The 15,254-nt window shown below is 35.7% G+C and overlaps 2 protein-coding genes across 2 annotated transcripts in view; both read left to right on the plus strand.

Moving 5' to 3' along the window:
• Nucleotides 1–15,254, plus strand: part of GRID2 (glutamate ionotropic receptor delta type subunit 2) — a 1,455,891-nt gene that overhangs the window by 289,866 nt on the left and 1,150,771 nt on the right. The window lies entirely within an intron of this gene.
• On the plus strand, nucleotides 4,228–4,870 carry LOC134758341 (large ribosomal subunit protein uL11). The gene has a single exon (XM_063705429.1). The coding sequence runs from the start codon at nucleotides 4,334–4,336 to the stop codon at nucleotides 4,829–4,831; it is 498 nt and encodes a 165-aa protein (XP_063561499.1). The 5' UTR covers nucleotides 4,228–4,333; the 3' UTR covers nucleotides 4,832–4,870.

The raw sequence follows: 15,254 nt of genomic DNA on the forward strand, positions 1-15,254 counted from the left end.
TATTAGAAAAATACCTAAAAATAAGCTGCATCATGAATATAAGGGCAACATTATACTATAAAGTCACAAATGATTCTGTTTGAAAGAAAATGTATTAAACTATAATACTTTTATGTATTGCAAAACATTATAAACAATATCATTATAATTTAAAAACACAAGGTTTTTGAAAAAAATGTCCAGTGCTTTTTGAAATATAAAAATTTGAATCAATATCTCAAAGTACAATTCAAAGAAGCAAACTCTTATTGTAATATGCAGTAATGGGATTCATTAAAGTTAAACTGTTGTGATGCTGGAAATATGAACACAAAATAAATGATATTTTTAATATATAAAAAAAGTTGTAGTTAAGAGAGATCATCTTGCAAGTTTCAGTCTGGTAGACCTTACGACTACTTCTTTGCATATCTTAACACCAGTGTTGATTACCCATTGCTCTTGTAAAAGGTAAACATTCCACTAATAAAATGACGATTTCAATTAGATCTGCCTCATATGTCTTCTAAAATAAAATAATTTCCAGTATATGATTATGCTTATAAAACAATAAAACTGCATTCATTTTTGGCTTATGTTACCAATCTCATTTCTTTATAGTTATAAAAATACATACATATTTATTTCATGTGTGTAAATGGGATGACAGGAAATTAGCACAGTCAGAAAAAGTGCAAGGAAATATAATTAGGAAAAAGCACATCTCCAAAACACATTACCATCCATGGTGAATATTTCTGGTCATTGATTAAATCTAAATAGGCTAGTCCAAAGATGTAAATAGAATGATTTGTGTGGTTGCACTATTTGACACTTTTTTCCAGGGATTATTCTCACTTATATTTCATTTATTTGCCCGCTGCTTTAATATGACATTTTTACTGTGACAAAAAAATCTGCTAATTTCAAACTTCTTACACTGGATTCTGCAACTTTCCTAGCATAATACTACAGTATATGTACCCCAACAGCCTGTGTTTCCTGGACCAATTTTGATAACTTCAATTCCAGCTTATTTTCTGAATTGTCTGACAATAAACTAAACTTGAGAATTGTTGTCTGTAGGAGCTGAGAAACAAAACTAGGAGATCATGTGGATATGCTTCTATTCATTCATTCATTCATCCATCCATTCGTTCATTTATTCACTGTTTTCATTCCTACTTTCCTTCCCACATCAAAGTCAAGGTTGTGCTTTGAGTCTCAATGTCTATCCCAGTGCTCTGGTTAACTCTGGACCATCTACATGTGTGAATTAGTGGAAGGAGCAAATCGTGTTGTTGAACAGCCATCTCCAAACACCTGCACATCAGGAGGGATGCTGGATGTCTACTCAGTGACTAAACCCCCTGTTTTCTTCTATGAGGGAAGATACTTAGCTTGGTCCTTTCCCCAGCAATCTCCTGCCAAAACCTGTATTACTTTTTCTCCTTGCCTGTCACATTCTAAAGACTGGGCCACAAGGTCTGGAATTAGAATCTATCTCATGTGTGATCTTTAGTGTCCATCATCAATGTAGTATTAAAGGACAAATAATTCTATGCTTGTTAGAGACAACACCAATATGCGTTAAGAAAAAAAAACAGCTCACACAAACCTTTTCCACTGCAGAATTTCCCATTAAGAGCAATTAAAAATTTATATATTTAGAACCTAATTTTGAGATTACTCAGTCAAATTAATTTATTCAAGTGCTTATTAAATGCCTAGTACTTCCAAGATTGAGCCAGCTACAATGGGAGATAACCAAAAAACAAAAGAACACAGCATATAACTCCAGGAATAAAAATGTATTTGAGGAAAGCTGTGGATTTTTAACCATGAAAAAGCATGCCGTTCCCCTCTACCTTTAACTTGAGGTTTAATTGTGTTAATAATAGAAGGAACAAGATGGTCTAGCTTTTTAAGTATACTTTTCGGGAGAGGTATTTTCTTTTTTTTATGATCATTATACCAAATTTATTTATTTATTTATTTTTATTTTTTTTTAATTTATAAAGTAAAGAAGTTTAATTGACTCACACTTCCACATGGCTGAGGAGGCCTTAGAAAACTTACAATCATGGCAGAAGGGGAAGAAAATACATTCTTTCTTAAAGAAGGTTATTACTTTACCTTTAAACAAAATATTAATGAAGATACAAATTGCATAGTCTAATCTTTTTTCCTGTTATTTGTTGTTTTACTGCTGTATTTGTATGTCTTTCCCTTACCTCATTTGATATCATACTCTTGAAGTAACAGGTCTCTACTACAGTGAATGGATTGAAATTCAGATGTTTACAGACCTCTACATCATAATTTTATAGCCTTTGTGCTTCGAGGACTTTTACCTCACCATCTACAATTGTGATCTGTTGTGTTACCTCATAAAATATATATTTTAGCAATTTGTGCTGCTCTGGATTTTGTTTTATTTGGAAGAGTCTTTAGCAGCGTTCTGTGAAAGCTGTGTTTAAAGGAAGTAAAGATTTGTTCTTTTGTTGTCTGTGTTCTTTCTTCTACCGATTCTTTTCTCCTAATAATAGCACATCACTTTCTTGTATTCTTCTATGTCTGTATGTATGGTGCATGGATATGGTAACATAATTCACTTTTAATCAGTCTTTTTTGAAACTGACTCATTAGAGGAATCACTACATATCTTAAATTAACTCTGAATATCTGGTTGATTTGATTAAAAACCACATTTACCTACACTCTGCAGTTGTAATGAGAGATCATTATGTAGTCATAAAATAGTTTAAGTTCATGTTGACAAACCAATGATGACTTCAGTATATTTGGAATTTTCAATCTGTTATCACTATTATCAATATCCAACTTTTATATGATCCAGTTTACCTGGTTAATTTTAGAAGAAATAGCAAGCTGACATTTACTTTCACATTTAACACCTATTTTTTGTTGTCCTTGACAAGTGTAATGAGGTTTATGGGAATCACACTGAATAGTCTTTTGGGACTCATGCAATAGTTTGTTATCTTGTAATTTTCAAAATAATTATTACAGAAAAGCTCTCTTTTAAAAGGAACATGCAATAAGCCAGCGTGCAATAGGAAATTGCATATTCTGGGAAAAAAAAGAAAATGAATCTGTCAGTACCTTTTGGGTGCCTGTGAGCATTCAGTCTTGTGCCAACTACTCTGCACACTGTCATGCTCTCCATTGGCTGCCCTGTCGTCTTACATGGTTAATTTGGCCTTTACTCTGTAACCTTGTGTTAGGTCCTGACCTATGTGTACCTCTCTTCTTTTTGCCTTCCCATTATAGTGCTATTTTTAGACACTTTATTTAGCCCCCTTTTAATCCCTGACTCTCCATATTATACTGCAGACACTCAAAATGTCTACATTTAGTTTGGTATGTAAATCTTAAACTTGGTGTCATTTACCTTGCAGGGAAAAACATATATTAAGTTCATAGCCCATGGAATTAGATACCTGCCTTTATGTATGAATTCTGCTCTATGTATTATTATCTATGGGCCCTTGAACACACCTACTATTTCTGAGTCTCAGTTTCTTCACATGTAAAATGAGGATAAATACATACTCCATAACATTAATATGATTATGTGATTATTGTGTAATGATTATATGGGATTGTAAATATGGTAGATGGGTTCCTCCACTAATCTAATTACATTTTAATGATAGTGCTGTATGTGATGATTTAGCACCATCGCATGTGTCCCTCAGTAAGTTTTCACCCCTTCCAATATTTCCTTCCCAAACATATTCTAGTACTTTTATTAGTGGTTCCCATGGATACCTCTGAGCCTAACCTTATTACCTGCGTAGTCAGCGACATATTTTTGCCCAAATGGGACTTTCCTTACCAAGATTTTGAGTGCTGTGGTTTTAAATATATATAATGAAATGCTTTTGCTTTTTTTTTTCTTTCTTTCTGTCTCTCTCTCTCTCTCTTTCCTTGGGCTGGTTCTGCTAGTCAGCACAGGAAGATGAGAATTATACATGTAGTGTAATTTATTTGGCAAATAGTAGTGATGTTGCAACATGTGTACTTAGGGTTGGGAGGATTTAAAATACCTTGTTACCATTTCTGGGAAGTAGAGAAAGGCCATGGAGGCCAAATTAAAGCTTTCTGATGATTTGTGTAGGCTTAATACAATCAGTGAAGTAAATAAGGCACTGAGTCATAGCTAAATGGAATTCGGCTGTAGAGCAACATAGTGTTGTAGGAGAGTGATATATGTGAAGGTTGAATATAGAAATTAATTCGCTCTCGGCTTTCGGCTCGGAGGAGGCCAAGGTGCAACTTCCTTCGGTCGTCCCGAATCCGGGTTCATCCGACACCAGCCGCCTCCACCATGCCGCCGAAGTTCGACCCCAACGAGATCAAAGTCGTATACCTGAGGTGCACCGGAGGTGAAGTCGGTGCCACTTCTGCCCTGGCCCCCAAGATCGGCCCCCTGGGTCTGTCTCCAAAAAAGGTTGGTGATGACATTGCCAAGGCAACGGGTGACTGGAAGGGCCTGAGGATTACAGTGAAACTGACCATTCAGAACAGACAGGCCCAGATTGAGGTGGTGCCTTCTGCCTCTGCCCTGATCATCAAAGCCCTCAAGGAACCACCAAGAGACAGAAAGAAACAGAAAAACATTAAACACAGTGGGAATATCACTTTTGATGAGATCGTCAACATTGCTCGACAGATGCGGCACCGATCCTTAGCCAGAGAACTCTCTGGAACCATTAAAGAGATCCTGGGGACTGCCCAGTCTGTGGGCTGTAATGTTGATGGCCGCCACCCTCATGACATCATCGATGACATCAACAGTGGTGCTGTGGAATGCCCAGCCAGTTAAGCACAAAGGAAAATATTTCAATAAAGGATCATTTGACAACTGGTGGAAAAAAAAAAAAAAAAAAAAAAAAAAAAAAAGAAATTAATTCAAGGAAAGCTTTATGCTTTGAAAGATGGATCATCTCTGGCAAATTTATACCTGACATGATTGTTTAAAAGTTTATCTTTCTATGCTTTGCTCATTTCTTTGCTCATTTCATTGCAATTATACATAGGCAAATATTAACTTTAAAAACTCAGTCATTTGCTTATTTGAATTTCTTGTACTGTACTTCAAAAACACATGATATCATGTTATTTTCTTAAGAATTTATGCCTCACTTCAAAACAGATTTACTTTTTTGTCTTTGATAGACTAACGTGATATGATGGTTAGATGGGTTAAGTCCATTTCTTAAGCTATATTTCAAACATAAATATACATTAAAATGTCTACTATATATAAAAAATATATATTCCAGGCCATGCACCGTGGCTCACGCCTGTAATCCCAGCACTTTGGGAGGCCAAGGCAGATGGATCACGAGGTCAAGAGATCGAGTCCATTCTAGCCAACACGGTGAAACCCCATCTCTACCTAAAATACAAAAATTAGCTGGGCCTGGTGCCATATACCTGTAGTTTCAGCTACTCCGGAGGCTCAGGCAGGAGAATCGCTTGAACCTGGGAGGTGGATGTTGCAGCGAGGCGAGATTGCACCACTGCACTCCAGCCTGGGTGACAGGGCAATACTTCATTTATATATATATATATTTATATATATTTATATCTATATATTTATATATCTTTATATATATTTATATTTATATATATATTTATATTTATATATATTTATATTTATATATATTTATATATACATTTCTAAGAATGTATTTTAGGGGAGGGTGTAGGTGGGGAAGCAGTTCACAAATCAAAGTCAGAAACAATCTTAGTATAGAGAATATTCTTGAATAGTATTACCTTGAATGCTAAGAAATATTTTTGTATTTTTGAATGTATACTTATACAAACAGAAAGTGGTCTCATGTACTCATTCATGTTATTAAACCTGAGCAAGGTATAGAGGGCTCAGGTGAGAGAGGGTAACTAGAGGATTAAAATTTAATACACAAAACAGAAAAGGTCACATTCTTACAGGTCAAGGGATAAGAAGTTGTCATATTAGCCTCATTCTACCTGCTCACAAATCCTGCTTTTATTATGTTATATTTATTTGTTCAGTAAGCTTTAGTGTTTAGAATTGTGTTGCACAGTTCAAAGTTTTATCTCTATATTAACTTCAAGAACTACGGGATTGTGTAAAAAGACTGAACTGATTACTGACTATGGGGACTTTTTCGTTGATGCTGTTGATGCTGCTTTCTGTTGTTTGTTTTTCTTTTAAAGTCAGGCCCCTGTTCTGTAGGGCTGCTGTGGTTTGCTGGGGGTCCACTTCAGACCCTATTCACTTGGGCCCCTCCCACACCTGGAGGTGTCATCAGTGGAGGCTGCAGAACAGCAAAGATGGCTGCCTGCTCCTTCCTCCGGGATCTCCATCCCAGAGGGAAACCGACCTGATGCTAGCAGGAATGCTCCTGTAAAAGGTATCTGGTGACCCCTGTTGGAGAGTCTCACCCAGTCAGGAGGCATAAGATGCAGGACCTCTTAACAAAGCACTCTGGCTGCCCCTTGGTAGAGGAAGTGCACTGTGCTGGGGGGACTCCCATACATCTGGACTGCCTAGATTCCTCAGAGCCACCAGGAAAGACTAAGTCTGTTGACCCATGGAGACCGCAGCTGTCCCTCCCCCAAAGGGCTCAACCCCAGAGAGACCAGAGCTCTGTCCCTACACTCCTGCCTGAAGTTGCTGAAATTCCTGCAGGGAGGCCCCATCCAGTGAGGAAGGATCAGTCAGGGTCCAGCCTGAAGAGGCAGTCTAGACAGGATCTGCCACAGATCAAGTGGACCTGATAGATATCAGTAGAACTCTCCACCCACAAATAACAGAATATACATTCTTAGCAGAGCATGGCACTTACATTAAAATTCATCACATAATTAGAAGTAACACACTCTTTAGCAAATGCAGAATAGCTGAAATCGTAACAAACAATATCTCAGACAACAGTGAACTCATATTCAAACTCAAGATTAAGAAATTCACTCAAAACCATACAACTAAATGGAAATTGAACAACCTGCTCCTGAATGACTTTTGGATAAATCATGAAATCAAGGCAGAAATCAAGAAGTTCTTTAAAACTAATGAGAACAAAGAGAAAACATACCAGATTCTCTGGGACATAGCTGAAGCAGTGTCAAGAGGGAAATTTATAGCACTAAAGGCCCACATCAAAAAGCTAGAAAGATGTCAAATTGACATCCTAACATCACAACTAAGAGAAATAGAAAACCAAGAGCAAACAAACCCCAAAGCTAACATAAAACAAGAAATAACCAAGATCAGAGAGGAACTGGAGATAGAGACATGAAAAACACTTCAAAAATAAATCCAGGATTTATTATTATTTATTTAAAAATGTAGACCACCTGCTGGAATAATAAAGAAAAGAGAAGAATCAAATAGACACAAGAAAAATGATAAAAAAGATACTGTCACTGACCCCACAGAAATACAAACAACCATCAGAGAATACTATAAATACCTCTATGCAAATAAACTAGAAAATCTAGAAGAAATGGATAAATTCCTGGACACATACCCCCTCGCAAGACTGAACCAGGAAGAAGTTGAATTCTTGAAGAGACCAATAACAAGTTCTGAAATTGAGGCAGTCATAAATAGCCTCCCAAGGAAAAAAAGCCCAGGGCCAGACAGATTTATAGCTGAATTCTACCAGAGGTACAAAGAGTAGCTGAAACCATTTCTTCTGAAACTATTCCAAACAATTGAAAAGGAGGGACTTCACTGTAACTCATTTTATGAGGCCAGCATCACTGTGATACCAAAACTTGCCAGAGATTTAAAAAAAAAAAAAAAGAAAAAAAGAAAGAAAGAAAAAGAAAAAAGGAAAAGCTTCAGGCCAGTATCCCTGATGAACATCGATGTAAAAATCATCAATAAAATACTGGGAAACCGGATTCAGCAACACATCAGAAAGCTTATCCACAATGAACAAGTAGGTGTCATCCCTGGGATGCAAAGCTGTTTCAACATACACAAATCAATAAACATAATTCATTACATAAACAGAACTAAAGACAAAAACCACATGATTATCTCAATAGATGCTGAAAAGGAATTTGATAAAATCCAACATCCCTTCATGTTAAAAACTCTCAATAAACTAGATATCAATGGAACATACCTCAAAATATTAACAGGTGTGTATGACAAACCCACAGCCGGTATCATACTGGATTGGCAAAACCTGGAAGCATTCAACTTGAAAACTCGCACAAAACAAGGATGCCCTGTCTCACGACTCCTATTCAACATAGTGTTGGAAGTTCTGGCCAGGGTAATCAGGCAAGGGAAAGAAATAAAGGTTATTCAAATAGGAAGAGACGAAGTCAAACTGTCTCTGTTTGTAGATGACATGATCTTCTATCTAGAAAACCCCATCATCTTAGTCCAAAAGCTTCTTAAGCTAATAAGCAACTTCAACAATGTCTCAGGATACAAAATCAATGTGCAAAAATAACAAGCATTTCTATACACAAACAATAGACAAGCAGTCAAATAATAAATGAACTCCAATTCACAATTGCTACAAAATGAATAAAATACCTTGGAATACAGCTAGCAAGGGAACTGAAGGACCTCTTCAAGGAGAACTACAAACCACTGCTCAAAGAAATCAGAGAGGACACAAAGAAATGGAAAAACATTCCATGCTCATGGATAAGAATAATCAATATTATGAAAATGGCCATACTGCTCAAAGCAATGTATAGATTCAATGCTATTCCCATTAAACTACCGATGACATTCTTCACAGAATTAGAAAAACTACTTTAAAATTCATATGGAACCAAAAAAGAGCCTGAACAGCCAATTCAATCCTAAGCAAAAAGAACAAAGTTGAGCCATCACACTACCTGACTTCAAACTATACAACAGGCTACAGTAACCAAAACAGCATGGTACTGACAGAAAACACACACACAGACCAATGGAACACAGCAGAGATCTCAGAAATAAGAGTACACATCTACAACCATTTGATCTTAAACAAACCTGACACAAATAAGCAATGGGGAAAGGATTCCCTATTTAATAAATGGTGCTGGGAAAACTGGCCAGCCATACTTAGAAAACTGAAACTGTACCCCTTTCTTATCCAAAAATTAACTCAAGATGGATTAAAGACTTAAATGTAAAACCCAAAATGATAAAAACCCTACAAGAAAATCTAGGCAATACCATTCAGGATAGAGGCAGGGACAAAGATTTCATGAAGAAAACGCCCAAAGCAATTGCAACGAAAGCAGAATTTGACAAATAAATATAATTTAACTAAAGAGATTCTGCACAGCAAAATAAACTACCATCAGAACAGAAAACCGACAGAATGGGAGAAAATTTTCACAATCTATCCACCTGACAAAGGTCTAATGTCCAGAATCTACAAGGAACTTAAACAAATTTAGAAGAGAAAAACAACTCCATTAAAAAGTAGTCAAATGACAAGAACAGACACTTCTCAAAAATAAAATAAAAAAACATTTATATGGCCAAAAACATGAAAAAAAACTCAACATCACTGATCATTAGAGAAATGCAAATCAAAACAACAATGAGATATTATCTCAAGCCAGTAAGAATGGCAATTATTAAAATGTTAAGAAACAACAGATGCTGGTGTGACTGTGGAGGAAGAGGAACACTTTTACACTGTTGGTGGGAATGCAAATCAGTTCAACCATTGTGGAAGACAGTGTGGCAATTCCTCAAAGAACTAAAACCAGAAATACCATTTAACCCAACAATCTCATTACTGGGTATATACCCAAAGGAATATAAATCATTTTATTATAAAAATACTTGCATGCATATCTTCATTGCAGCAGTATTCACAATAGCAAAGACATAGAATCAATCCAAATGACCGTCAATGATAAACTGGATAAAGAAAATGTGGTACATATACACGATGGAATACTATGCAGCCATAAAAAGGAATTAGATTATGTCATTTGCTGGGACATGGATGGAGCTGTAAGCTATTTTCCTCAGCAAACTAACACAGGAACAGCGAACCAAACACCACCTGTTCTCACTTATAAGTGGGAGCTGAACAATAAGAACACATGGACACAGGGAGGGGAACAGGGAGGGGACATTTGGGGGTTATGGAGAGAGAAAGCATCAGGATAAATAACTAAGGCATGTGGGGCTTAATAGCTAGGTGATGGGCTGACAGGTACAGCAAACCACCATGGCAAACATTTGCCTATGTAACAACCCTGCATGTCCTGCACATCTATCTCAGAACTTAAAATAAAATATTTTTTAATCCTATTTATTATGTCTGACAAAATGGAAACAGGCAGGCTTTATGTCAAACCACTGTCCTTCAGCTTACCCACAATTTATGCCAGGGATCCATGTGAGCACAGAATAAATCACCAGTTGATATGGTTAGGCTTCGTGTTTCCACCCAAATCTCATTTTGAATTTTAATCTTCATAAGCTCCATATTCCCCACCTGTGAAGGAAAAGACCAAGTGGAGGTAATTGAATCATGCAGGCAGTTTCCCCCACACTGTTCTCCTGATAGTGAGTGAGTTCTCGCAAGATCTGATGGTTTTATAAGGGGGGTCTTTCCCCTTGCTTAGCATTTCTCCTTCCTGATACCTTGTGAAGAAGATGCCTTGCTTCCCCTCCACCTTCTGCTATGATTGTAAGTTTCCTGAAGCCTTTCCCAGCCATGCTGAACTGTGAGTCTATTAAATCTCTTTCCTTTATAAATTACCTGGTCTCAGGCAGTTCTTTATAGCAGTATGAAAATGGACTAATACACCAGTGTACATTTTCTTTCTTTGGAAACTGCTTAACGCTTAAATAAGAGAAGGGGAGGCCAAATGACGGAAACTAGGAATTTCCAAGGTCAATTTATTCTTTCAAAAATAAGAATCATAATTGTTCACTTATTTGTAGGATACTTCTTATTCACTGTACACTAGATTGGGATTTATACAGATGAGTTAGACAAATTTAACTCAAGTACTCAAGGAATGTATAGTCTACTAGGGGCAATATACAAAGAGATCTAGAACAGTTGATAATTTTATTTGTAGTGGAAACAAGTGACATAAAATAATGATACTAAAATAACAGGTAGAATGTGTATGATTTAAAATCAAGGGCTCATTTTTTATAAGATGATGATGATGGATGCCAAAAACAAACAAAAAACCTTTAAGATTTCAGGTTGAGTAGTAGACAACATGAAAATATGAAGGGAATAGCATTCCAAGCTATTTCATATGGGAAAATAATTTGGAGGTAGGAGCTTGCTGTGTTGAGGAACTATATGTTCTTGTGGACACTCAAATTTTTATTCTGTTGCCTTACAAATATTTATTTCCATCATCAATGTCATTCCTTGCTTGTCAACCATATTACTTGTGAGTTTTTTTTTTTTACCTAAATCAGCTTTGGTTCTTTATACTCCCCTTGGACATGGTGTGTATTCCAAAGGAAAACCTGGTATTCCTGCAGATCTCACTGATATTTTGGCATGGAGACTTTTTTACTGGACCCTTTTTAGATTTTAAATTCGCCTGCTATAATTCTGATTTTGAATTTAATTATGGAAACATAAGAGCTTTTCCTATAAGTGTTCTTCTTTCCAGGAAAACTAAAATAAATACCAAAATTTGTTTTTGAAAATAAATTTACTCAATTTTCCTGTTCTTCTAACACAGAGTAATTCACAGAGATATATTATTGAATCCTAAGAAAGAAACCTCATTTTGTGGCTTTTATAGTTTTCTGTACACTTCTACAAAAGAGCCTCATTTGATAAAGCCAATAGTAAGAGACATTTATTCATAACTTATCACATCCAATGAACTGTTGAAAATACTTTGTTTTCTCCTGATCTTTATACTGACTTATGAGGTATAAGGTAGTTACTATTCTTATTAGCGTTTTTCAGATGAAGAAAATGAGCAACAGCTGGGTTAGGTTAACTTATTACACCTGGAACCTTTAGAATAGTGGCTAGAACACTAGTTTCTCTTTAAGTCTGCTGATTGGGAGGCTCAGGCATGTTTCAGTGAGAGGAAGAAGAAAGAAGGTAAGGCATTTATTTTCTGTCTTCTGTGTGTGGTTGTCTTAAGCTGACTGTACCTCAAACAAAATTGATGTATCTCTTGATGCATCCTGCTCTGTATCACTCTCTTGAAATTCACTGTCTTGTCCTTTATCCTTTGGGCCTGGAACTGGTACCACCTCACTGCTACTAGCTCTGGGTTTTTGCACTATTCCCCTTTCGTTGGCTGCACTCCACCCAGACCTGCGTAATTTAACCCATTGAAAAAGAAACCCTACCTAAATTATCCTATTTTGAGTTGCCATTGTTTTCTATTGGAATTTTAACCAACATCATTATTTAACTCATATTTGTCTAATCTAATGAGAAAGTGTTACATCTTTGATTGTATTATAAAGTCAATCTGTGTATCACATTACAAAACACAGTAAGAGTGCCTCACAAAGATTTCTAGCTTCTGTGCATTGCAAGATAAAATCTGTATGTTCATGGACACTTTAATGTTGCAGCAAAGGTCGACATGATGTTGGAGATACTGAGTGGCAGCACCCCTTCAAAAAGGCAGTAAGTCTGAGCAGAAACACAGCTTATCTCCAAATTGCCAATACACAGCATAGTTGAGTGTCTGAACTTACTCATTTATGCCTGGTTGCAATTTTTTGAATTTTTGCAATCAGACCTTGGTAATTACCTTGAGCAGCAGGATATAAATAACTCCCACATGCTTAGTGTTCCAATAATGGAACACTAGGCATAAATGGGTCAAGGAAACATCACTATTTTTAATTTAAATAATATGACAAATGAAATAAACATGAATGTTAATGCTGAATATATTTAAAATGTCTTCTTTTAAGCCTCTACTTTGATTAAGGAAGTTGATGAATCAGTTATTCAACAATTTTTTAATATTTTATTTTTTGTGATAAGAATTTTTCAGTATTTTTCCTTTATTTCATTCTTTGTAGGAGCGTTATACTGTGTAAACTAGACTCATTATTAAGTTACCGGGGATGGGGAAGAACCGCAAGTTACTGGTGAACATTTTTCATAGCCAAGATTTTCTTTTGCTTGATAACTTTCTGTCACCTATTACCTAGAATAATAATGAGAAAGTAACGAGTTACAACAGGCCTGTTTGCATCTCATATCTTTTTATTTCCCAGACTTACTCATTAAATAAGTGCTAATGAACAGCAAATGGCCAAACACCAGGCAGTAGAGCAGGCAGAAGAGTAGGAAAGGTCTTACAAGATGTGATCAGTATAATAAGGTTCTCAACTCCATCACTAATTCAACATTGTTCAGCCTTTCGGCACAAGACACTGAGGTAGAATTAGTGAAGAATGTAGAGGTAACTTAGAAGCACTCTACCTCTTCCAAAGCTTTAAACTATGAATGAAGATGAAAAATGTGTGCGTAAACAATAGGATAACAAGGCAATATGTGTAAGTTCTGTGAAGGAGAAACAAAATACAAAGTTCAGTAGAAAAAGAGGTGACTTATAACTAAGGATGGCAAGTTGAGGGGGGAAGGAAAAAAATTAATGAAAGGGAAAAGTAGAAGCTCTGCTTTCCTTTCTGAAAGGGGAAAGAGTCTAAGCAACAGAATCAGGTATATTCAAAAATAAATCCTTGCGACTGATAGAAAAATGGGAAGTAGGGGTTGGAAGATATTGAGAATGTAAACATCGTGCTGCAAGGACAGAAACAGTAACTTTTCTCTCAAGATCTGTGTCCTATTCCCAACTTCAAGGACACCTCTTTCCCAAACTAGTGGTGCAATAGTGAATTCAGCATGAAAAGACTCATGATTCAGCAAGTAAAATTGAAGACTAATAAAGACATTAATAAAGATATCAACCTTCATATACCAAAGTCTTATTATTTCTTTTAAAATGCAGCAAAAGTAATGAAAATGGTTTGAGTTCAAAGATGCCGCTTCAAAGGTACAATGCCTCCACTGTGTTTTAAGAGCAAGTGATATTTTAAAATAATTATTCCACATCTTCAATGGAGTAATTGCTTTTCACATTAAAGAAAGAGATAAGCGCCCAAGTTTTATAATATAAAAAGTGCTATGCATGTGTATTAACTAATTCTCTCAAAGGATTTTTACTACACATTTGGCATTGTGTGCTATAACTCAGAGTGTCATGGTGCTGTGCTCTTACATGAAAACATGGATGGTTTCCTAACTGAGTTAGACAGAAGTAGATAAAGAATATCAATATCATGTACTGTGGTTCCTTTATATGCATAGTTTATGGTTACTATTTTTTTCATTAAGTGAGATAATGTTTTAACATAAGTATTTTTATTGGTCTGATTATTACAAGTGGCCATTGAAGTTTGTTTATTCTGAATAAAACAAGCTCTTCAATTTGTAAAAATTGGCCACTTTGTTAATCGTTCATTTATTCTTTCACCCAAATATATATTGAGAGCTTATAATTTGCAAAATACTGTAAGTGCTAAATACCAAGGTGCATCAATGTGCTTTCTGGCTTCAAAAATTTGTTGTTTAGCAAATAAAAGACATAAATAACATTAATATAGACGTAAACAGTCATAATACAAAGTACAGTAAGTTATAAAGTTTTCATTAGCAGTAAAGATGAAGTGTTAGAGGATTTTGAGAAGCACTGATGTTGGTATGCTTACTTTCTGTTCTTCACACACAGCTTGAAATACTTGTTTTTCCTTACATGCTTAGTGTATCCCCAATATTTGGTACCAAATATATAACAGTCTGCTCGAGGTTATTTAACATTATTTCATTCTTGTTGAGAACCTTACTATGTGGTTAAGTTTTCATTAATTTAATTAATGTAACAAATATTTATCGAGTGTCTATGTGACACGTATTAGTCTAGGAATTCATGGTACCAGTGTAAAACACAATATCTTGCTCTCTGGGAATGTATATTCTAGTTGAATAAAAAAAATAATAAAGACAATTCCAGATTGAAGAGTTAGTATAAAAAAAATGAAGTAGCATACTAGGCATAATCATGATGATGGTGGGGTGCCATTTAAAATAAAGTGGTCAGGAAAATCACTTTTTGAGATGACTTTTGAGCAGAGACCTGAATGATGAAAGGGCAAAAGTGATGTGGCTCTCCAGTGGAAAGCAGAGTGTACAACAGTTACTGGAAATAATATATATTATATATATAATAATATTAGATCACTATAATTT

Source organism: Gorilla gorilla, chromosome 3 (genome assembly GCF_029281585.2).
Source record: "Gorilla gorilla gorilla isolate KB3781 chromosome 3, NHGRI_mGorGor1-v2.1_pri, whole genome shotgun sequence".
Lineage (NCBI taxonomy): Eukaryota > Metazoa > Chordata > Mammalia > Primates > Hominidae > Gorilla > Gorilla gorilla.

Coding starts and splice junctions, on each gene's coding strand:
- LOC134758341 (XM_063705429.1), top strand. CDS start 4,334: ATGCCGCCGAAGTTCGACCCCAACGAGATCAAAGTCGTATACCTGAGG.